General features: G+C 39.0%; 2 protein-coding genes across 3 annotated transcripts; both read right to left on the bottom strand.

Moving 5' to 3' along the window:
* Positions 1-1,641: 1,641 nt before the first annotated feature.
* On the bottom strand, positions 1,642-8,253 carry mcrs1 (microspherule protein 1). The gene is made up of 14 exons (XM_031322227.2): positions 7,984-8,253; positions 6,954-7,108; positions 6,626-6,764; positions 6,090-6,254; positions 5,853-5,962; positions 5,634-5,742; positions 5,265-5,403; positions 4,571-4,646; positions 4,392-4,420; positions 4,166-4,258; positions 3,950-4,032; positions 3,717-3,804; positions 3,092-3,219; positions 1,642-2,073 (listed from the first exon to the last, which is right to left on the bottom strand). The coding sequence occupies exons 2-14, from the start codon at positions 7,106-7,108 to the stop codon at positions 1,987-1,989; spliced, it is 1,401 nt and encodes a 466-aa protein (XP_031178087.1). The 5' UTR covers positions 7,984-8,253; the 3' UTR covers positions 1,642-1,986.
* A 1,444-nt stretch (positions 8,254-9,697) lies between these two features.
* LOC116066246 (25-hydroxyvitamin D-1 alpha hydroxylase, mitochondrial) lies at positions 9,698-16,197 on the bottom strand. 2 transcript variants are annotated; one of them, XM_031322213.2, is made up of 9 exons: positions 15,818-16,197; positions 14,989-15,086; positions 14,272-14,462; positions 13,056-13,256; positions 12,132-12,295; positions 11,868-12,034; positions 11,689-11,770; positions 11,385-11,582; positions 9,698-10,875 (listed from the first exon to the last, which is right to left on the bottom strand). In XM_031322213.2, the coding sequence occupies exons 1-9, from the start codon at positions 16,028-16,030 to the stop codon at positions 10,762-10,764; spliced, it is 1,428 nt and encodes a 475-aa protein (XP_031178073.1). In that variant the 5' UTR covers positions 16,031-16,197; the 3' UTR covers positions 9,698-10,761. The 2 variants fall into 2 exon arrangements, with proteins under 2 accessions (XP_031178073.1, XP_031178065.1); XM_031322205.2 differs by having other exon boundaries at positions 14,989-15,179; positions 15,818-16,189.
* Positions 16,198-24,103: the final 7,906 nt, after the last annotated feature.

The following is a 24,103-nucleotide window of genomic DNA, read 5'->3' as shown; positions in this document are numbered from 1 at the left end:
TTTTTTTAAAAGAAGGAAAGTGTATATATAGACATATACAAAAGCAGAATGTTACAAAAAAGGTTGGATAAATGTGGCACAGGATTATGTTTTTCCCTTGTTTACATTTTGCTTGTGTGAGCCCTGCCATGTTTCGGGAATCCAGTCAAAACATAATCTGTGTAGCACGAGTTAGGATGGTGTTTCTATGGCACCAAGAGATTTAATAGACTGCACTGTCTGTGTTTTGATGACAATATTTCCAACATCCCTGCCCTAACATACCCTAAGTTATCCAGGTCATTTCTATGGGTGTTTAGATTGTCCAATGTGCTTATTGTCATCTGACATTTTCATGTCAGTAAGGTAGGCTACACTTTGTGAAATGGACCAGAACATCCTGTTGCTCTTGAAACATTTTACAGACCAAACAATTCCTTAAGCTCACAGTCACAGTTAAGGGATAGATCTGTCTGACATTTATACACACCTTAAATAAATATTTGTCTAAGAAAAATGGTATGCAGTTGGGTGCAATTCATTTATTAGAGCTGTAAATGTCAGAAAGAATTTTTTTGTTGTGGAGTTCCTTTAAGGTTGAAATGTAAGTTTATTGCCACGTGTCTTGAATGGTGCTGTATCTGTGTACTTACTGCATCTTATACAGAGTTTTGTATGTTTTAATCTGTAACCAACTGCCCTGAGATAGGCTCTCTAGCACTGCCTGTTGGCAAAGTGTGCATAATCAACACTGCAGCAATAACGCTCAAGTTATTCTTCTAACAATTGTTGCTTGTCTATGATTTCAATATTAAATGTTTATTATTACTTTTATTATCTTTTGTTTGCTTTGGTCATCCTTAGGCACTTTGTAAACCTGGTTTATATAAAAATGGTAATAAAGTTTTACTTTTTAGCAACGTTTTCACTAAATAGTTCTGCCACGTCCCCATCATGTATGCTAGAGTTCTGAACATTTCAGTGTGATTTTGCTTAAGTGTTCAGCTTCAAGAAACATATTAAAGAAAATCAGATAGACATAAGTTTGCATGCTCCACCCCCAACTTAACAAAGTGACCACCAAACTGATGTTTATTAAAATCCTTTCAAAATAACATATAGCTAATGCATCAATATTTACTAGATGTGACCGTATGTAAGGTTTTTGAGCCTTAAACTGACCCAAATTCACTAAACACATTCAGTTTTGCTATTCTATTAATCCATTTCTAGTTCATATACGCGAGTCATCCAAGAGATGAATTACCTATGTCCTCACTGGTGTAGCACTCACTGGTGCTCTCTCTGGTCAAGTGTCTGAGGCATATTGTTCCTATTTGCTTTTCTGTTACTATGTTCTGATTTCTAACTGATCAAACATTCTAATAAGAAAAAATATGGACAAAGCTCAATAGCATATAAATATTCTCCTAATAAAAGATACAGTATGAAAGATTCAGGCCACATATAACAAGCCAAATTATATCTAAAGACCTTTTCTCACGTCCATGAGTGCAGAGTATTTCGTCATTTTTGCATTAAGTATATTTTACAGCTAGATAGATAACACATGCAGGATGTGTTGTTTCTTACAGTACAGCCTTCTGTTAATATTTGAAACGTCATATTTCAACAGTAGATGGACACCAAAGTGAACTTCAGAACATTGTGTATACAAGTTTAATATTTTGAAAAAGCTTTACTACAGAATTTAAATACAATATTCTGAAAAATAAAATAAAAACAAGGCTCATGAGAGTGTCTACATTACAACATGGAAACTGTCCAAACAACAGGTAACACCTGTTACTAGCTTTCTCCAGGATTTGGCTGTAGTCTGTTTAAAATTCTCATTTCAGGTTAACAAGGCTGTTGTCTGTCTGATTCGTGGTAGCACTACTGCACTTCATGGGACTGTTAACCGCTGTTGGACAGAAAAGCACTGACTGCGTCCGTTTGCCTGCCAACATGTCCTGTTTGTTCACTCTTCTGTTGGATGGCTGACATTTACTGCGGTGTCATCTTGGCTGCTTCGGCTTTTATAAGTGAGATGAGTTCCAGGTTAATGAGAAACACAAAGCGAAGACCTGCAATCTGAAGAGACAGATACAGTATGTTAGGGCTATGTCTCACATGGTACTAGGGCTGGGCGATATATCGATATTAACAATTATATCGATATATTTTTAAACGTGATATGGAATTAGACCATATCGTATATATCAATATAGTTCAAATTTGCGCAGTGGCTCAGTAATTTGGAGATGGTTCGGATTCAAAGTATCAAATGAGCAACAAAATCACGTTATATATGTAGGCAGTGCCATAAACAAGTTACAGCCAGGGGTGGAAGCACTACAAATCGTTTTCACTACCTAAAACAGTGGCAAACTGCGCGCTGCAGAAGCCCCAGCCGCAAGCCATCGACAACCCGAAAAAGCTCCAGCCCCGAAACAAAGCTCACTGCAAACTTAATTTTCCTTAACTTAAATGTGCCGTATGAAAAGAAAAGTGACAAGTGGTGTAGCTACTATAATGGTGTCACAGAATAGCGCTGAAAACTACTCGACAAAAGTCTGGAGCCCCGGCTGTGAACGGTTTCATTTCCTGTAAGTTCTTCACAATAAAAGTCCTCCGTTATTTTGGTATTTGAATGTTTTTATTATGAAGCAGGAACATCCGGAAATGTTGGGCATTCATTAGCAGTAACGTAACGTGACTCCTATAAGCATTGTGCATTGTTACTTGGCAACAGCATTCTTTGACAAAAGCTGTCCAATCCGTTACAAGGAATGTTTTACAATCCACCCGCCACTGTGGCTGGTATACAAGGCAAAGTCTCCCGCCACTTTGAAAAAATACCCACCATTGGCTGGTGGCGGGTGCTAATTTCCCACCCTGTACATGTCATATTTGGCTTTGACTTTGACTGAACATTTGCTCTCACTTTGCGGAAAAAATATCGGGATATATATCGTATATCGATATTCAGCCTAAATATATCGGGATATGACTTTTGGTCCATATCGCCCAGCCCTACATGGTACCACTCAAATATATCATGGTTGTTCAATTTAAATGCTAAACTACTGGGTTGACACCCTCCACACACCTCCACCACTGAGTTGTTGTTGAGTTTCCACTTATTGCCCGACAGGACTGGTCTGCCATCAATGTAGATGGGTCGTCTGCCCTCATTGGCGATGAAGAAGTCTCCATTATTCTTCAGTTTAATAATTCCTGTAGACATCAATATGATATGTTAAGTGATGGTAGTTTGGTTACTTTCAGCAACATCAGATGGGATTAATCTCTGCCAGTTGAAAGATTACTACGTTTTAACATGAAAATAAATCAAGAAAATAAACACACAGGTATAAAATCAATTGTTGACTCAAAAACACAATTGGGGTTCCTGCAGTGGAGATAAGCTATATTTTGTGTTTCAGAAGCGATGTCCATGCGTACTTTACACCTAAGCCTGGATAACTCAAATATCACATATTCATGTTCAGTGCACGTCTTGGCCAAACTCACTTTCAAAAATATAACAGTCAACAATAGATAGGCTAAATAATCTCAATATCAAAAAATTTAATATTAATCAATAAGTAAAATTGATAGTTCAAATGCTTCAAAAACCTTAAAATTATGAGAAATGTTTTACTGGTTTCTGTCTTTTAAAAACATTGTTTTGCACGTACCGTTACAGCATGACAGTGTACGAGTTTATTCACCTTGTTTTCTTGATATTTTCCAGGCAGGTCCCTCTAGCGACAGATCTACATCTATTGGTTTGTCCTTGGTCGCCCTGCCCAATGTAATCTGTGTGAACATAAAATTAAAAAAAATCATTAGCATCATAGTGAAAATACATCTCTCATACATTCTCTCCTTCCATTTTCTTGTCACAAAACAAAATACTTCTACATTGCTTCTCTTTAACAACTGTTTCTGAAAGATGTCTTACCTCTCGCGATCTCATGAGGTAGCGTACCATTCTTCCTCGTAACGCTGCCAGTGTCTGGTTGTCAAAATCAGGCATGCTCATCCCTAGAGAGAGAGAGAAAGAGTGAGTGAGTGAGTGAGTGAGTGAGAGAGAGAGATAGAAAATAGTTTCACTAAACTGGATTCCTCAAAACACAAAACAAATATACCTTTAAAAGCCATCTGCTTGCTTACATACCTGTAATACTGTCCACGAGGACCTGCCAACGAGGCAACTCCTGCTCCAACTGTCTGATCTCTCTTTTTTGGTGACGATCGGAAATCATCAGCTCTGAATTTAAAGACAAAGGCAAATCAAGGGTAAGGACACTTGCGTAAACAACATCCAAGATGATCAAAGAAAGAATTTCTGCTGTGCAAGATGAATCGCATTCAACTTCTTTCTTCATTATCCAATTTCTCACCATGTTCCAACACCTCATCTCTACTCTCCCTGTGTGAAAGGAAACGCAGGAAAATGGATCAGCGTTGAAAATTCATCGACGTACGATACTTAAGTGAGAAGATAAAAAATACTTTCTTATCAGCAACAAAAACATGACATAAACGACATGAATACTGCAAAAATTAAAGACTATCTTACTTTAACTTTACATCATCAACCATCTGCTCAGCATCAGAGAAGTTGAGGACCTGGTCACCTTTAGGAAGAGGCTGGACTGCAGCACACAATCAAAGCCAACAAGACAATTACATACAGAAATGTTACACTCATCACTTTATTTCGGAAAACAACTCCCGGGGCTTCCTTATATTCCACACTAAAAAAGGCTCACACGAGGCTCATACTATATATGATTATTCAAAAAGGGTAGGGTCTTTATTGTCTATCCAGATTTGCATTTATCATTTCAGAGAGGTATGTACATTTTTAAAAGAGGGGATTAATGTGCTAAATAAGTGTAATATAACCAAGACGTAAATGAAAACTATTTGGTGAATTAAATAAAAATGTATCAGGGCAGGAATATTGGACATTCACTGCAGTTCTATCATTAGGCATGTTACACCAAAATGAACATTTCTTAACAATTTTGAGCGCCATGCTAGTTGTGTCATCTCCTGTCAAAGATTTGTTCTATATTTTAAATCATAAAATAACATATTGCAGTTTGGAGGATGACAAGGACTTACAGTTTTATTCATCATTTGATGTGCATTGGAGTACAAGAGGCATGTTTTTTTTTTTTCAATTTGCCCAAATAAAACAAAAATACAGTACATATTAAAATGCTTGGAAGTTATATTGGTATAATTGTGTAGGTAACTCAACTTACCGCTCTGGTCATCCAGTAGGTAGTACTGCTTCAGCAGCTGCCAGTGTACCAACAGGCTCTTGGGGGTGCGAGATGGGTGAAAGACACCAGGGTGTTTGCTCAGAAGCTCCTGGAACATGTCCACTTTGGGCTGACTAGTCTGTTCAGTGACAAATGTAATACAAAACCGCTTGTGAATACAGCAGTCAAATGTGTACATTTAAAAAGTGTGCTAGGGTGGATACACAAAAACATGTTTAAAATGACTATTATTATTAAAATTCTCAACCATTAGACTGGTAGCTTTAAGCCAAATAGACTGTTTGGTATTTTATTTTAGATTATTTTACTACAACAGTGAAATGTTCCAAAAGTACCAGTTTCACTTACTGAGCCAATCTTAGCCAGCAGTGCCTCCTCAACCTGACTGAAGAGAGCTTTGCTTTGGATTGCTGCAATGGCTTCTGGGTGAAGCTGACGCATGGCCTGCCATGCCAGCCTAAAAAGACAACAGAGAGAATATATTTACCTAAATAGGTAACTAACATAGAAGACTTGGTAGAATTGGATCGGAAGGTAAAGCTGCTGCCCGGATAAGTCTCTTCTTACTTTGAGATGACAGGATCGTAGAGGAGAGCGTACCACCTCTCTTTAATTTCCCGCAACGTGAAACGACAGCTGAACTTGACCCCCAAATGAACAGAGGTTAGGTCTGTGGTCTAGAGACAAATACAGACTCATTAGATCATAAACTGACAAACTGAGTCATACAGACAAGCTAGTCACATTAATTCCTAAACATTATCCGTCCTTTCAGACAATGATTTCATCTTTTATACTACTCACCTGCAACACTGCATTTATAAGAAGCAGGTCATCAGTGGGTTTCCATCTTCCCAAGTCTTTAGTAATATGTAGAGGCTGCTTGCTTTTCTTCACTCTTTTGGTGATGGGCGCAGGGTTTACTAACATGGTGAGAGGTGGTGTGAGAGCGTTGCCTGATTTTGTTACCTGACAGAGTTGCATAAAAACACAAAAAATATCCATCAAAGCTCTGTAAGCTTATCATCTTTGCCATGACATCCTGTAAAGCTGCATAAACATGATCCCCGGTAAAACCGTGAGGTAGGTAGAGAGTTAGAGATAAAGAGAGAGAGAGGCAAAGCACAGCGCAGGTAAATGTCATCATTGCTTCTGAAATTGGTTGCGCCTTGAAAGGTCAGCGGCAACAAGGTCAGAGTTGAAATAATTTGTAAAAATAAAACTTTGATTCAGAGTAGTATAGGGAACTAAGGGTAGCACTCCGCCTAGTTGGGCGGCACCTTTCTCTGAAAACAACAGAACGGCAGCTTAAGAATGTGTGGGTTCTAGGTATTATGTACCTTTTTTTTCTCACTAGATGAAGGCTCACTCCCTGAACAGCGGACAGGCTCTATGACAGGAGGGCCTTTGACTCTACTGGACGACTTCACAAGACTGCTCTCCACCAATTCATCGTCAAATTTCTTCCTCTTTATTGACCTAAGGACATTAATGTGTAAAAGAAAAAAAACATACTCAGCAATTCTTTAAAGATTTACAGATCCAACAACGTAAAACACTGGTAGCAGCAGCATTAAACAACACATCTATGCCCTTATGCAAACAAAATACATTGATTATTCTAGTATACAGCTGGAATAATGCAATATACAAGAATATAACTCCAACCTGGAGGAACTTCTGCGTTTGGGAACACCACTGCCAAACGCTTGTGTTGCTGTCCTTTTCACATCTTTCACTCCGAGTGACTCTTCATCCTCCGACCGACTCTGAGCACCAGCTACTGCCATCGGTGCACCAACCGCAGGGTCACCTGCTTGCATCTGTTCAGCCACAACATGAAACACATCAGAAAATAAAACAGACATTTCTCAGCTCAGAGTAACAGGACAGACGGCATGGTGAGACTAGACATTATTTGGCTCCGGTTGGCTCCACAGAGTTGCATTGTTACTCCAGGTGGCACACAAATATTACAATCCAACAATAATTTAATCTCTTTTTAAAGAGCAACAGGCTGTAAAGGTTGAGTTAATTGTGAGGTGAGCAGGAAGTATGTGGTTTATAGGAGCATATCCCACTTTGACAAGCAGTTTTTTTTATGGCGGGCTCTAATCATGGATGTATTAAGGCTCTAATGGGTAACGTTACAAAGAAAATCTGACTGCACCCATTTATAACAATTCAAGTTATTCCTTGTAACAATTCAAGTTAACACCTTAACAAAAGTGCATGCCAGCATTATAGTACAGCTTTAGGAAACATTTCATGTCAACCAGACAGATAATGAAAGTAATGTATCCACAATGTTACTTTAAAACTCTGTGTGAGACCCATTTTCAAGTAGCTGTGTTTTTGTTGATGGGAGTCAGGGGAATGGACTTAGCTATGCCTTTGTTTACATGCAATGTTAGCCATAGTGCCTCTCCTTTTCCCTTCAATGTGAAATATTTAGTATGAAATGATTAGCTGTGGCAAAGAATATAGCTTGCCCAGACAATATTGCAGTACAGTATGTTTGGTTAGCCAACACAATTTGTTCATAATAATGCTCGTTTATATTGGCTAGTAACGTTAGCTACTAGCTACAATTCGCTTAGCTAACACAACGGTCCTACGATAGCTAGCTAGCTAACGTTACGTTAGTGTTAGTTAATTAACAAGCTAATATAACTAGCTACGTTGTCTTCTGACTCACCTTTTCTCGCTACTTTCCTTCGTTGTGGTATCTGATCCGTTAACTGGAGTCTATATAGTCTATGTATGCCTTTTATAAACACCTCGGTAGCTAGCTACATGGCTAACGGGCTAACTGGCTACATGAATTTGACGTATAAGCGGCCCTGCCATAGACAGTAAAGGGCCCTGCTAGTCTGCTAATTCCTTCCTGCGAGGTGTTATCGGGGTTGGCAGCGTTACGGCGCACTACTACCTCCTTCTGGACTGGAGTGTAAATCTGGATTATCTTTAGCTATATCTTACATGCAGTATTTGCCTGGGTATTTTGGTATTTTTTGGTATTTTGGTATGATTTACACGTGACCAATTCTGTGATTGAAACTTGTGGAGTGACGTTAGCCTAAGTCTTTTTTGCATTTTGGGTACCTAACCAGTACACATTTAAATTGTTTTATTCCTGTTTCAATATTCACACATCCCACTGACTTATTTTATGTAAAACAGGGTTTAGGACACATTATATTATTATCATCATATCCCTACTTCTAGCCTACTTCTTCTAGTCGCAGTGGGCTACTAGAACTAATGGCCCAAGTTCAAAAGTCAGAAACTGTGAATGCCACCCTTTACTCTATTTGAAGTGATTTTAAATGCATCCATATACTGTATGTGTAAATGTCTATAAAAACTATTAATATATCAATTTAAAACATATTTAACCAACTCTCTGTCTCGTCTTATTTTCCAATATCACTTCAGAACCATCACCAGCTTCATAAAAACCATGGGGACACCATAGGGAATAGTAGCCTACCTTTGAATGTATATGTATAGGGTTAGTCATAGTTTATTGCATGTTATGCTTAGTACACCAAATACAGCTCAGTGGTTTCTTTTCCTTTTCACAACAGGAGTCCTAAACCTTTCCAGTATAGGCGTACTGTATTTCTGATGCCCCTGCAGGTTTACTCAGTATAGAGTAACAAAATCAGCATTTCTCTCTCAACTCTAGTGGTGTTGCTCCCACGGTCCATTTTTCCCACAGTCAAATATTGGTCTTTAGCTTCACAGTCCTCAAACATCTAGTAAGTGTAGTACACACATCTAATAAACGTGCAATAAAAAATGTGATACTTTAATACATTTTACTATTTTAATATTTATTCTCTTTAATTATATTTATTATTTATTATTTATTTGTGTCATCTACATATACATATATATATATATGTACAAAATGTACATTTGTTTATTTGTGTCATATATATATATATATATATATATATATATATATATATATATATATATATATATATATGTATATATATATATATGTAGATGACACAAATAAACACAATAATAAATGCTAAATAACATGATTTTCGTATCGTGATTTACATTTGGATCTTTAGTTTTAGGTTGAACATCATTGTTCGGCCCTCCATCTGCAGTGGAGGGATTTGGTCCAAATTATCGACCCACAGCTGCTGCACCAAAGCACACACTACACACTCCACAAGGTCAAGTCACACTTTGATACTCGGTGTTGTATTTCTTAGAAATGACTGCCTACGTGCCAGGTGGCTGTTCACCAGCATCAAACTAACAACACATCTGATCGGTTAGACTTAAATCTGATGCAGCTGATGGTGTTAGTTCTTGAAGCAAATGCTGCATTGATGTACACCGATTCTTATTGGTTTGGCCAAATAAAATCAACACATAAGCAGAAGTCCAACTTGAAACCTTTTAATGACATGTACAGTAACAGTTTTAAATGTGCTAAATTATAATAAATACAGAGTTCAGACATTGAAGCCTATTACATTTGCAAAATGGTGGCATATCACTCATAGTAGGTTAAAAAAAAGTTAAAAGACACGTACAGTTGCATTGTGCGGCACTGCTGAATTGTGGTATGTATACATTTACATTCTAAAGACCATACAGACAAAGCCTGAGTGCAGAGTGGCCTACGTTTGGGATTTAAACAGAGGCACCATGCATTCCTTCACAGGGTTTCAATTTCAACAGCTGCCATTCTTTTTACAAAGGAACCCGTCACTAAAAGTTCAACGTAAGCACCTTATAAAATACACTTGATCAATACATTGAACATCATATCTACACAAAACTCTCACGGTAGCTCAGTAAGAGCTGAAGAAATAGCGTGTCCATGTGCCAGTCTGAGACTCCTCTTGAATAATTTACGGCACACTGTCTATTCTCAGACTTATATAAACACTCTTTAAATTAATGTTTGCAAGACCAGGACACAGGGAATTCTGTATATAGTTAAGAGTGCAGAAGATCACAGGTCATAATTAGATTTAGGAAGGGGTTGCTTGGAAGTCAAAAATCAGCTTCAAATATGTTGCAAATTCCCTGAAATGCAAGATGGTTTGACTCACTTTAAGGATAAAGTCTGAAGATTGTCTACTGAAACGTACGGAAGGAGATCTCTGGCTTCCTCTTAGCCTCTGTGCAAATAAGTGCTTAATGGTGATTTTATGATTTTATGCCCCCACAGTATCTAATTTGGAGTAACACAGCTCCCAGTGGAAAACCTCAGTGATGAGCTGTCACTGCTCATCCTTCATTTATTTGTCCTTCTCCACACGTTGGCCTCCACACACTACGTTACAGACACAGAGGGCTTTGGCCTTTTGTCGTGTCAAAGGTTTAGGGTCCGCTCTAACTGCATGCAAGAGGCTGTGATAACTCCAACTGCTAGCGCTCTCTACTGCGAAAAGACTCACATACTCGTTCATGTAACCACTCAGCTCAGGAGAGTGGGTCATCGTTCAATAAACTGGAGGCTAATGACATTTTCAGGAACCAGAAGCGTCCGTGTCATGGGCTTCACGGAAATCCCTTCAGGGTCCGGCTTAACATCAAACTCTATGAGGATCTAGTGTGAACAGAGAAAACAGATTTACTGGTGTTGAATCGAATCGTGGACATGGACGATGCTGCATTCATAATCGGCCGGGTCATAATCAATTATTTCTGTTTACAATTTAATGTATGCCTAACAACCTTTCTGTTTACATATTCTGTTATGTTTTGCACATTCAGGAAGTGCCATGTGCTCAGTGCTGTAGTTTTATGTATCCAGTTTATTTAGTATTAGAGCACAGCAGAATGTTTTGTTTTTGAAGCTTGAAAAGCTATGAATTAAATATCCTATATGGCTTTAATAGAAAAATGTATTTGACGCATCGTGATGCATCGAGATATCGAATCGAATCGCTGACATGATAATCGTAATCAAATCGGGAGATCAGTGAAGATTTATACCTCTAGTAAAAACTGTTCTGATTTTCAACAGAACCATTAAAATACTGCTAAATATATGCATTTCTCTTCACAGTAACAGTTTTCATCACAGTAATCAGCAAAAACGTCCAGCCAACTCACCCTTGAAAGAGCAAGATAGAGCTCCAGCTCGGCGATACGACGACCTATGCAGCTGCGTTTTCCCACCCCAAAGGGTACAGAGGCATATGGGTGGTGAGTCTGGTCCTTGTTCAACCATCGATGGGGCTGGAATTCATCTGGATTTGCAAACACCGCTGGATCCCGTGACGTTGCAAATTGGCACAGGGTAATTAAAGTCTGGATGGAAAGATTTCATTCACATTTAGCCCAGTACAAAAATGATACAGATTTGAATGAAAGATTGAATGATTTCAAAGTGTACTAATTCCCTCAACACACTCACATTTTTAGGGATGAGGTAGCCTCCAACCTGGATGTCTCTCTCTGTAATCACTCTTGCATTGGCAGGAATAACGGGGTACAACCTGGAGAAAAAAAAGTTTAATAATGTGAGCAAAAGGAAACTTACAGTCTGAAGATTACATGTCTTTAGGAAATGAACTGAAATCTTTTCAGTTATACCGAAGTACTTCTTTGACTGTAGCCTTCAGGAGAGGCATGCGGGCCACATCAGCGGCCTCCGGTATGCTTCGACCCTCCAGCACTCTCAACACCTCATCCCGGAGCAATGCCTGCACCTTGGGGTGGCGGGACAGCTCATACAACGACCAGGACATGGTGCTGGAGATCTGAAAAGACAGGTAGGGTGAAGGGGGAGAGGTTATTAAATCAGGGAGAACTTGACACAGAATCCAGCAAAGGAGGGGACAGAGTTATCGTGCTTACTGTGTCGACTCCTGCAAGAAGCAGCTCTGTGACGTTGCTGTAGACAGTCTTCATGGGCAGCCCGGTCCGCGACAGGAAGTATGTGAGATAACGGCCCTCCACCTTCTCTCCACGGGCAACCTTTTCTGCCTCGGCTGTCAGACGCTGATCAATGTGGCCTTTCGCTAGAAGCACAGAGATTAGAGGCCATTATGACAGTGAGGGTGCAGTATGTAATGCAGATGCTGAGACACAGCAAGTTCTGAGCTTTCTGGTGTGATTTTTAGTATCCTTCTTAATAAGTACCAAAAAGCCATGCATTAATTGCACAGTGATTACTGTATATACTAGACTTTCTCATAAACTTGCCATCTGTTTTCCTACAGTAATTTGGGGAAAGCAACTAGGCAAAAAGGTTTATTATGACCACAGTTTAATCATCATGACTGATGTTCAAGACTTCAGCACAGATGATCTTGTAGTGCGTGAGGGTTAAGGACTTTAATCGCCTGCTTCCTGATCCAGTTTGAGTGATTATTTTAAATATGTTTGATTGAGATCTGGATGAGTCTTAACGTACTGTAAGAGTGAGTGGAACAATAACCCAGTTTCTTATATAGCCATCCATAATGGCAATAATGTAATGAGAAGGGGCGGAAGGACAATAATCATAAAGTGTGGAAAGACATACAGTATGTATGTTTTGGTTTCATGTTGTAGTGAAGAGGTTGTGTAGGGTCTGCTGGATGTCCCTCACACATCTTTTTGAAAAATGTATTTGATTTTCTGCTTTCATTATATCTTCCAATTTTCTTACTTTCAAAAGCATTTTTGTAAAATACATACAGTCATCACTATCAGAGTTAATATTTCCAATTAGGTGTAAATATTGCTACCATTTCCCATGCCGACACTAAACGCAAATGATTAGAAGAAATGACCTACCGAAGTCAAACATGTAGTCCCAGCACTGACAGAAGATGTTCCAGGGTTTAGGAAACAGCTGGTGCAACCACTTTGGCATGGCCATGGTAAGGAGCGTCATTACAAACATGGTGTTGATCGACTGGATGAAACGCTCCGTCTCTTCTGGGACAACCTCATCCAGGCAACCGATTCTGGATTCAAACAACACTGAGGAAATCCCTGTCAAAGAAAAGAAAAAAAAGGTAAATGAGGAGGCGAGAAAGACATGGGCTGACAGAAATGTACCGTAAACTCAGGCTGCACAGGGAGAAACCACATCTATGGCTTTTTGAAAGTAGCATTTTACGTTTCAACAACAGTTGGCTCAGCTTCCACTCAACGCTACAATCATTTAGATGATGGAAGAGTAAATGTTTGAGAGCCGTGCATGTGAGCAATTAGTCACTGGATTGAAGCTGTTTAGTCTGGGGGGAATCTGGTCATGCAAAAATAACTATTGAGGAGACCTGAGGGCAGGAATGAGCAATGAGTTTAGCTGTACTCAATATATAGTCTGTGGTTAATCTGAGCTGGTATTAGGCCTAAATTAAGAAAAGTACACACTACAGTACTTAAATACAATTATGAGGTACTTGTACTTTAATTGAGTATTTCCAGTTTACTATATACTTTTTACTGGGCTACATTCATCTGACAGCTGTAGGTATTTACTGCCCTTACTTACTTTACAGATTTGACACACTAAACATATGAGCAGTTCATAGAATATGATGCAGTGTTATAGGTTAACTTCTTAAAAGTATGTAGTAAAGCAGTTCAAATTAGCTCCATCTTGACAAACTACAACATTAAGTGCCGCTTACACAGTAATGCAATTTAATATATATAATAATATAACACTCTGAAATAGGTTATTTTGCTTTTCCTTGTTATAACTTTGAATGCAGGACTCTTACTTGTAAATTAGTATTTTTGTATTGCAGAATTGCTACTTTTACTTAAGTAAAGGATCTGAATACTTCTTCCACCACTGGAAAGGTGATTTAAAGGTTATTTGATGGAAATGTTGAAACTATTTGGGCACATCAGGCTTTGACATGCATGTATGTTTAAAATGTCAGTGATATCACATTATACTCCTTCCTGCATGTGGCTGGACCTAATCACCAATGTTTACACAATGTGGTACACCCTGTAGTGATGCATGATGTTGCCATGCCTCATGAAACCTTACCCTCGAGGCCAAAGCGATAGAACTCGCTGGCGATGTCATTGACGAGGCCCTGAGAGCGTCTGCGAAGGCGAAGTTTGGAAACGAGGTCGCCGACCACGCCGTTCAGGGTTTTATCGTAAGCTTCAACTGCTTTTGGTCGCAGCATGTGCTTCCCCAAGAGACTTCTCACCGACTGCCACTCCTCCCCTTCACTAGGAACACACAGAGTAAAAAACAAACACTTGTGTTAGTATAGCATCTGTGCACATAATTTAGCTGAACTAAATGAGGGTGTCAAGAGTATTTAACTACTGAATTAAAAAGGATGTTGTCCACTTTATTTCATTCAGAATCAGCAAAGAACCAGACATTGGTAATACAGTAAGAGGGTAAATAATTTAAAGTTTTGTAAGTCTAACTTCTCAGTATCACACTTGTAGTTAAACCAATGACCTTACAATACTGATTTACCTGTCTCAACTTTTGAGGGGGAGTTCCCTTGATCACTATGGCTTAATATTAATAAATGAAATCAGTGAAGAACAGCTGTTCTATCTTTGCAAGCAAGTTGTGTCAATGTATTCAGTTCTCAGGTACTGTATTCAGTAATCATTCAGTCATGCCATATGTCTTAAACAATGAAATTACAAATAATTCAAGTTTTAATTTAGTTTGATTTTTGGGTTCCCAATGAGAGAGAATAAGATAGAGAAAAGGAAGTCTCAGAGTGATACTTACGATGTCAGGAGTCCATAGTGATGTCCTCTGAGTTTCCTGTAGTCCTTCCAGGAGGAAAGGTCAGAGCGCATGGGGTGCTGGCCTTCCTGCCTCAGTACCTGCTCAATGAGCGCAGGATCAGCCACATGAACTGTCAGGATGGGACCAAAACTCGCTTTCCACATGGGCCCATACCGCTGCACTCCTTCCAGCTGGGACATTAGAAAGATAGAGGTGACCTTGTGAAAACCCTGCAGGTTATGAGGTGATTGACTTTGGATGCACTGTCCTGTAGTTTGAAGCCAGTAAGAAACAAAGATGCATGCAAGGCTTTTCTAATCCACTAATGATTGGGTCATTTAACAAGCAGTTTGATCAGCCAAATCTTCTTCTCTGCTTGGCAGACATGTTAACTTAGGCCATAGTGTCGCAAAAGGAAAATTTAGATTAAAGGCCCCCTCCACACTAGAAGGCTGTTTTCACATTCATCTGCTGAAGGGGTTAGTTTATCGGTGCTGCATTAAATCTCTCTCTCTCTCTCTCTCTCTCTCTCTCTCTCTCTCTCTCTCTCTCTCTTTCTCTCTCTCGCTCTCTCTCTCTCTCTCTCTCTCTCTCTCTCTCTCTCTCTCTCTCTCTCTCTCTCTCTCGCTCTCTCTTTCATACAATCACTAATATTCCATCAATTATCAAATGCATTAAATCTGTCCTCTTTCAACGTCCTGTGCATCAATATTTGTTTATCATTTAGTTCACTATGTTGCAGCCTATAGCCTACTGACTGCATTTATATTAAAAGGCAATTATTGTAAATAGGCCTATTCTTAATCCCTATTGAACATCATCATGTTACCTGTAACTCGTGCAGCCGCGACAGGCCCCGTTTGGCGAACAAGTCCCAGGCGAAACTGGCGACCGATGGTCCGGGCATGTCGCCCAGAGTCTTCAGTGCCTGCTGCTTGGCTGATGCGCCCTCAGCCCACCTCTCCATCCATTTGACCAGGGGGAAGGCGTTTCGGACGGATACTCGTAGAGCTTGTTGCAGCATCCTTCTCACAGTGATCATGAAGCTTTGGCCAGACGCGGCTTTCTTGGATGTCGGTGCTCATTTTGTTTTCCCCGGCTGGAGGCAGTATTTATAACGCGCGACCTGCTCCTCAAACCCGCGGAGATAAAGCTGTAATTTTTTTTTTAATCTGGGCCAATCATGGGTGTAAATGCGGCTCTAGCCCCGCCCCCGCCTGGATGAGACTGTGAAGGCGTGAGCTGAGAGGAAGGTGTGTCCAATCACAGGGCTGAGCTCAGACCATCCCAGAGACAGCACACGTGGAGGTCCTGGATAAATAATACTTGACTTCTATGTGACTTTTGAGGCTTATCTCCCCCACCCCCTGGGGCAGCACTTTGCTCTCTGATAGTCCAGCAGACAGACATGTTTCGAGTGATCACACATGTAGAAATGAGGTCTTGTGTGCTTAATAGACCATGTACCCCGCAGGGCCAATGCTATTATAGATCCAATTGATTTAGGTCGGGGCAAAACCTCAAGCAGAAACAGATGAATCAATAACCACAGAAATGTGCCCTAAATAACAATTTGGCCATTCTCAGTCAGCATCACACACAGGCGTATTAAACGAGAAGAGGGCCTATGACAAAGACATTGGGACATTATTTCAAGCGCAACTTAAGCAGGGACAGGGTCTTTTTTTTAGATCTGGTGAGGTTTTGTTTACCTAAATTATTTTGCTGACTTGGTGGTTTTCTAGGGAGAGAAAAAATCCTGACCTGATTTCATTTGAACTGGAATTTGTCCAACGCACCATGTGTGCGTACTGTGAAGTAACAACCGCGGGGCTGTACTTAGAATCAGTTTTGACATTTTCGCCCCGTATTTTATGCTCTAACTAGAAATCTTAGCTCACCAGGTCAACAGAAATATTTAGGATTGTAGGGCAATCTCAGCGGGACGAGGAAGTCGCCTCTCAGCATTGAAATTACACTATCCATTATGGTAGGCCTACAGTTAAACTTGCTCAATGTTTGCATCATAACTGCATCTCAACAGGCTTGATTTATAAGCCTGTTGAAATGCATCATCTCGTTTTCAAGAGGGTCCTGGCAATTCATTAGGCTACATCATAGACTGTATACAATAGGTCTACATCTTGCTAGTGGGAGGTCTGTACAATTTATTTAACTATAGCTATAACTCATAACTCACTCTGAAATCATTGACATCAAAGTAAATATTAGAAGCAAGAGCAACTTAAATAGGGCTAAACAAAAGAGGTTATATTAGTGTGTTTACTGTACAGTAAGTTGTTCCAAGCAAAGGGAGCTTTAAATCAAAATGTCTTTTTTTTTTTATAAACAATTACTGCAAAGACTGATCGAATAGAGGCAAAGGTGATCAGTGTCTTAATAAATACATTGAGGAATAAAAACAGCTTCAAATAAACTGGGTAATTAAAAATAATTCATTTTAAAATGAATGACATTTTCCTTTGGCATTTTCCTTTGACAATTAATCATATTGATGGGTATGACATGGATATTTAAAAAATAAATCTACAGTAACTATTGTAAATAACATTTAAAGGCCAAAGATGTGATTCAGTATTATGACACATAATATCAGCATAATCCAAAATAGGTAACAACATTAAGGGGTGACAAGTTTTTCCTGACAGTAAAAGAAAAATAATGTTTGGACCTTTAAAGCATGCACAGACTTTGATTAACTTTAATACAACAGCATCAATGGTGGAGCTCAGAATCAATAATAATGCCAAGGTATTTTACAGCATCATCTTAAAGTAATATAGATCCCTCCCTGCATATCATTTAAAATATATTTTGTGCCAAGAAGTCCTATAACCAAAAACATTTTTGTGTCTAAAATCTGTAATGCGATCTATAATCATCTTTTAAGATATACCTATCCCCCCACATACCAGGCCATAACCATTTTAAATCATAAGTTATGACCACAATAATGTTAAATACCACTTCTAACAATACCACAGCCAAATGCTAATCCTATAGGTGCATATATAAATGATTGCAGCTTGAAGGAGAAATAGCCTGAAAATGAGCCCAGCTGCTTACTAAAGGTCGTTAAAAATGACCTATTGCATTTTTCTGTCTACTTGTAACGACGTGCAGAATACCAGCCTATTCATGCAAGAGTATCCAGCAGCTTTACTATGGGCCTGCTGCCCTGGGCTGTTCTGAAACATAGTCATAAACATACAACGGAGTTTTCTCCTGAGTGAAACAGTGATTAAGAGAAATTAAGTCCACACTGCATCATCACATGGCTGGTGGTCACCCTAATTCTGGGTTTTAAAGGGTCACTTCTGTGTTGAAACATGACATTTTGATTTTTAGCAGCTAGTTGTTATGGGATCCAGTGCAGAACATCTAAACCCTGTGTTTTGGGGACACAGTCTTTATTTTCTGCACTAATCTAATGTGTTGCCATTCTACAGTTGTCAAATAAAGTGTGCATGATTTATTTGGCTGGGGGCTGGAGGAGAATTCAACCTAATAAGTATGACCTGCTGCTGTTTGTGTAGACTGGATGTGATGACATCTAACATATATAAGAAAAGTAAAAATGTGCTTCTGGCTTGTTTAGTAGAGATTTACGCAGACCTTGTGATGTGGAATAGTTATGATTTATCAGCAGTCATCTGCATGAGGTCTTATCATACCCCATTGGGGAAAAAAGCTACTTCAAGAATGTATTTAACGACACAAAGGTAAAGCAGGTGCTAAAAAAAATGAATATATGGCAAAAGCATTAATTAGATATACAGCAGCAGTAAAACGGTAAGATAAAAAAGTCAGATTAGGTTGCACAATGATGAAAATGTAGCCTATACACTAAAGTCGACAAACGTGAAATCGATGAAAACACTTGACAAGAGCTCCAGTCCATTGGATGAAGCCTCCCAGGGAAAAGGGTAATATCAGAATACTGTTTTTAGGCATTGTAGCAATCCCCACATGTCTGACCTCATTATATAAGTTAGCTTACATGACCTGAACATGTGAATCAGACGTTTGTTTCAGACGCCACGCCACAAAACGTGATGCTGAGTTATGAAGACGAAAGTGCAACACAGACCATAGATTGGTGAGAAAACATCTATACACGAGACACGTACAGGAGACTTCCTGGGTGGAAGTTGCAGTTATCTTCAAGGATGAAAGATTAAAAAAATGACCTCTGAAATTTACATGAACACATAAACAACTTCTAAACAAGGTCAGTGTCTTGTAGAGTCTGGGTCTTACGCAACACACTACAAACAAATCAAACCAAAGATTTATTGTTGTAATGCTGATAAGGATTTTAACAAATCCTGTGAAAGAATGGCTCATTATTGCTGTCCTGCGGTGCGAACTGATGAGGCCCAGTTGTAGATCATGCTATACAGCGCATAGCAGGGATAGCCTGAGAGGTATTTCCCTTTACTATATTGGCCCAGTGCCCAAAAGGGAGGATGCTATATGCAAGATTAGTGTGGTAAAGTTCATGTCTGCAGTCTGCCTGTCTGGGTGGTATCAGAAGATCAGTATCTTTGGGACACACACACACACACACACACACACACACACACACACACAAATGTGTGTATATATATATATATATATATATATATATATATATATATATATGTGTACGTGCCCAGAGGTGCAGTTAAATGATTGAGTACAGTTTGTGTTTTCCCTCACTCAGCAGGCTGGTGAGGATGGTGTATTTATGGTAGGGTCTACTCCAGATTTTGTGTGTAAGCAGTAACAAAAACTGTGAATGGTCACCCATTAAGTCAGTGGTTCGCGAACGCTTCTGTTTGATGACTATGTCAGATGTTTACTTTTAGCTAACTATCTGAACCGTTTATCTATTTGAACTGTTTATTTATTAATTTTAGCTAACTATTTCAGCTGTTTATTACTTTTAGCTAACTATTTAAATGGTTTATACATTACTTTTAGCTTACTATTTCAACTGTTTATTTATTAGTTTTAGCTAACTATTTCAACTGTTTAATATTATACAGTATTAGTTAAATTAATTTAGATTCCCCTGACAACAACATTAGTATTCCCTGGGGTAAGTACCCTTGGGAATCACTACATTATGTACTCTCTCAAAGAGAACCACTAGAGATTCAGCCATTCTGTTAGGTGAGATTGGCTCACAGTTATCTATACTATTCATATTTACATGCATGTTGTTGTTTTTCAAGTTGATCCTGGTTGTGTTTGAAAAATGTTCACTGTTCTGAATATCATATTCAGGATGTGTTTATGATGTTTATACGTGTTCAGACACAAAGAGTTATCTGTATGGCAATAAGCTGAAGAGCTGAGGTGTGCACAGAGTTATTAACAACATTTGCCAAATGCCCAACAGCTGCTTGTGACCACACAGGATATGAAGATGTGGAAATGAAGAATAAAAATAGAGCAATAACATTACTTACATTGCTTATGTTTTGTATCATCATACTTGTGGTAATTGATTAAGATTGTGCAGTTTTAAAAAAAAAAAACACTTTCATGTCATGAATATAAAATAGATGTTTAAGGTGTGATAAGGGACATCTGTTAGATTAAGAGCACATCTGGACAAGATGTGCTCTGTCATATGAGAAAGACTTTTTCATTCTGGCTGTATGAGATGAATGTCCACCACAGTGACAGCTTATGTGATTGACAATGAACAGTCTTTGTTTGTGGGATGTAACCTATGTAAGAGACCATACTGTATATAATGAGGGATTTCACAGAAAATGTAACTCTTTGATGATGTTTCACTAACATCTATAAATAACACTGTCTGGTGGTTTTCACAAAGAGACATCACTCCGGGCAGAAAAACAACAAACATGAGTGTGAATCATCCTTCTTTGTAAAAGGCTGATAAAATCTATAACATCACATCTGATAAGCTTTACATAACCAAAATGGTTTTGTGATGTGCCGCTGTCCTCTACGTTCTATCCAATAATTTAGAAATATTGTATAATTGCATTCTAATTGTACATCTTGTTTACATTTAGCAGAAGTACTCCTACTAGTACATATATAACTAGTTGACCTAAATACTGTTATAAAACCCTGATTACATTCTTCCTCTTTACTGTTTTTTCTTGTTCATTCTTCCTACTAAGCATTGGAATTGTTTCCTCTGAAGTTTGTTTTTACTTTGGGGTCTTAGCTCTTATAGGATGTGTGTATATATATATATATATATCCCTGTATATTTGACCAACAATATATAAAACACAAGTAGATACACATCTTCTAGTTAAATAGTTTTTTAGGTTATATGTTTAAAATATTTATGTAGGGTATTCTAGATTATATATAGCTAGATTTTTAAAGCAGTTCCACGTCCTTTTTGTCCTTTATGTCTAACTCAACCCCTGAGAGCTATAGTAAGATTGAAATATACTGTACAAACCAATTCTCTAAAATTTCAGTTTAAATAATAGCTGACTAAATTTGAAAAGTAAGTTAAGTCTGAGGTGAGACAACAGGTTTTTTATAATGGTTTTGAGGGGAGGAATATGGTCAAACTATTAAAGGACAGGAATACAGGCGCAACCACAATGGGATATGTTTTCCTTGGATATGAGTCCCACAGGCAGCCATGCAGTATGGGTAAATAGGAAAATTGGAAGAAGTTGAGACAAAAGAGATTTTTTTTCTTTGCTGTGTTGAAAGACCTGAAAAGATTAGGTTGGAAACTCAGGTCGGTTTAAGTTTCTCATTAGTCCAGACCTGAGAATCCCAATTGAGGAAGGATTTGATGCTCCAAGCATGCAGTATGCAGATTGGCTGTGATGTGGCTGTGTAGAATCTCACCACAGTTGTTAATCCTGTGCTAAGAAACAAGTCAGGATTTTCTGTTTTTTTTTCTGTGAGTACAGCAGCTACGTTGGCTTAAGGCTGAGCTTGAGGTAGTTGGGCAACCAGGCAGCAGAGGTGCAGTAAATGTAAAACGTAAATAAAAACAGAATATGATGATTTACAAATCCTTTTCAATCTATATTCAATTGAATACACTACAAATGCAAGACATTTCATGTTGAAACTGATAAACTTTATTGTTTTTGCAAATATTCACTCATTTTGAATTGGATGCCTGCAACACGTTCCAAAAAAGCTGGGACAGGGGCATGTTTCCAACTGTTACATCACCTTTCCTTGAACAACACTCAATAAGCATTTGGGAACTGAATTTCGTTGAAGCTTTGTAGGTGGAATTTTCGTTCCTACTCTCACCTATGGTCATGAATGTTGGGTCATGACCGAAGAACGAGATCCAGGGTACAAGCAACCAAAATGGGTTTCCTCAGGAGGGTGGCTGGCATCTCCTTTAGAGATAGGGTGAGATGCTCAGTCGTCCGTGAGGAACTCGGAGTAGAGTCGCTGCTCCTTTGTGTCGAAAAGAGCCAGTTGAGGTGGTTTGAGCATCTGGTAAGGTTGCCCCCTGGGTGCCTCCCTAGGGAGATGTTCCAGGCACATCCAGCTCGGGGAAGACCCAGGACTAGGTGGAGGGACTATATTTCCACCCTGGCCTGGGAATGCCTTGGGATTCCCCAGTCGAAGCTGGTTAATGTGGCTCGGGAAAGGGAAGTTTGGGGTCCCCTGCTGGTGCTGCTGCCCCCGCGACCCGACCCCGGATAAGCGGACGACAATGGATGAGTGGATGGATAATATGCCACACATTTTCAATGGGAGACAGGTTTGGACTGCAGACAGGCCAGTCTACTACCCGCACTCTTTTTCTACGAAGCCACGCTCTTGTAACACGTGCAGAATGTGGCATGGCATTGTCTTGCTGAAATAAGCAGGGACATCCCTTAAAAAGACGTTGATTGGATGGCAGCATATGTTGCTCCAAAACCTGTATGTACCTTTTTAACGGTGCCTTCACAAATGTGCAAGTTACCCATCAAACATTCTGTGAGCCCACTGCATATTCACAGATGTTGTTTGAAGATCAGCTATCTCTAAATACTGAAAGCAATCTAAATTTGGGTCAATGTGCAGCAAAAGTTGAGAAAAAAATAACTAAATTCATAAATGCTGATTAGTACACTGTATGTTTCGGAAAATGTGCTGTCAAATATGGCCGACTATTGCCAGAATACCAATAATCTGAGCAGAGGATACAAAAGTAAAACCTTTTCTAGTATGATTATACATTTCTTTAGGTTTATGAGTGCTTCAATTCATCTAAAGTTTCCCAGTGTCTGGGTTTCTATCACTGAGGCATGTGCTGTCCTGTTCTTAATCACCACCCCCTGCAGCAGCAAAAAGGGCTTCAAACCTGCACTGTTCTGTTTCCAGGCTCCTGGCAAACAAGAACACCAATCTGTCATATACAGCTAAAATCAAAAAATGAGCACAGAAAACCACCGTTTCTGTTAGACTTCTTTGATTTGGACTTCACAAAGATCCTCGGCAGCACGTCCAGTTGATACTATAATGGGTTTGTTTTGGTAATCATATGACATGTACTGTAGGAGCAACAGCAGCTGTGGTCAATTTGTGGATTTAGATCAATGGATTCAATTTAAACTATACATTGGCGAAAACCTCTGGTAATCAAGCACGAGTATTAAAGCTATAGTGCGTAGTTTCTGCCGCCCCCATGAGGAATTCTAAGTAATGACAACAAAACTGTCAGCGCGTCCACATGACACAGCCTTTCGTGACCGCGTTCATTAATATCAAAAGGTTACGCACTCAAGCTTTAAGTAAACAAGTTCTTTAAACTGCTTCCTCAAAAAAGCCGAAAAGATTTGAAACATGATGGTGTGGTAATCCATTTTAGATTTAGCCGTCAATACTGCGAAATAACATTGTGAAGCCAACAGTCATAACATCAGTTGAATTTTTTGGTCATTTTAAATGGTTTTAAGCGGTAAAACCTAAAGTCCCCTTCAAATCTAGAATATTGAGTAAAGTAAAAGTTGGTCCTTTAAATCCTTTTGTGAGAAAGGCCCCAAAACAAGGTAAAACAACAACTTTCAAATTTTCATTCCACCTGCTCTCTACACTGTTTCCAGACAATGTGCTAATCATCACTACAATGAACCAAACCCAA

This window comes from Sander lucioperca, chromosome 6 (assembly GCF_008315115.2).
Source record: "Sander lucioperca isolate FBNREF2018 chromosome 6, SLUC_FBN_1.2, whole genome shotgun sequence".
Lineage (NCBI taxonomy): Eukaryota > Metazoa > Chordata > Actinopteri > Perciformes > Percidae > Sander > Sander lucioperca.
Note: the sequence above shows the minus strand (reverse complement) of the source record. Positions and strands in the feature narration are given on the sequence as shown.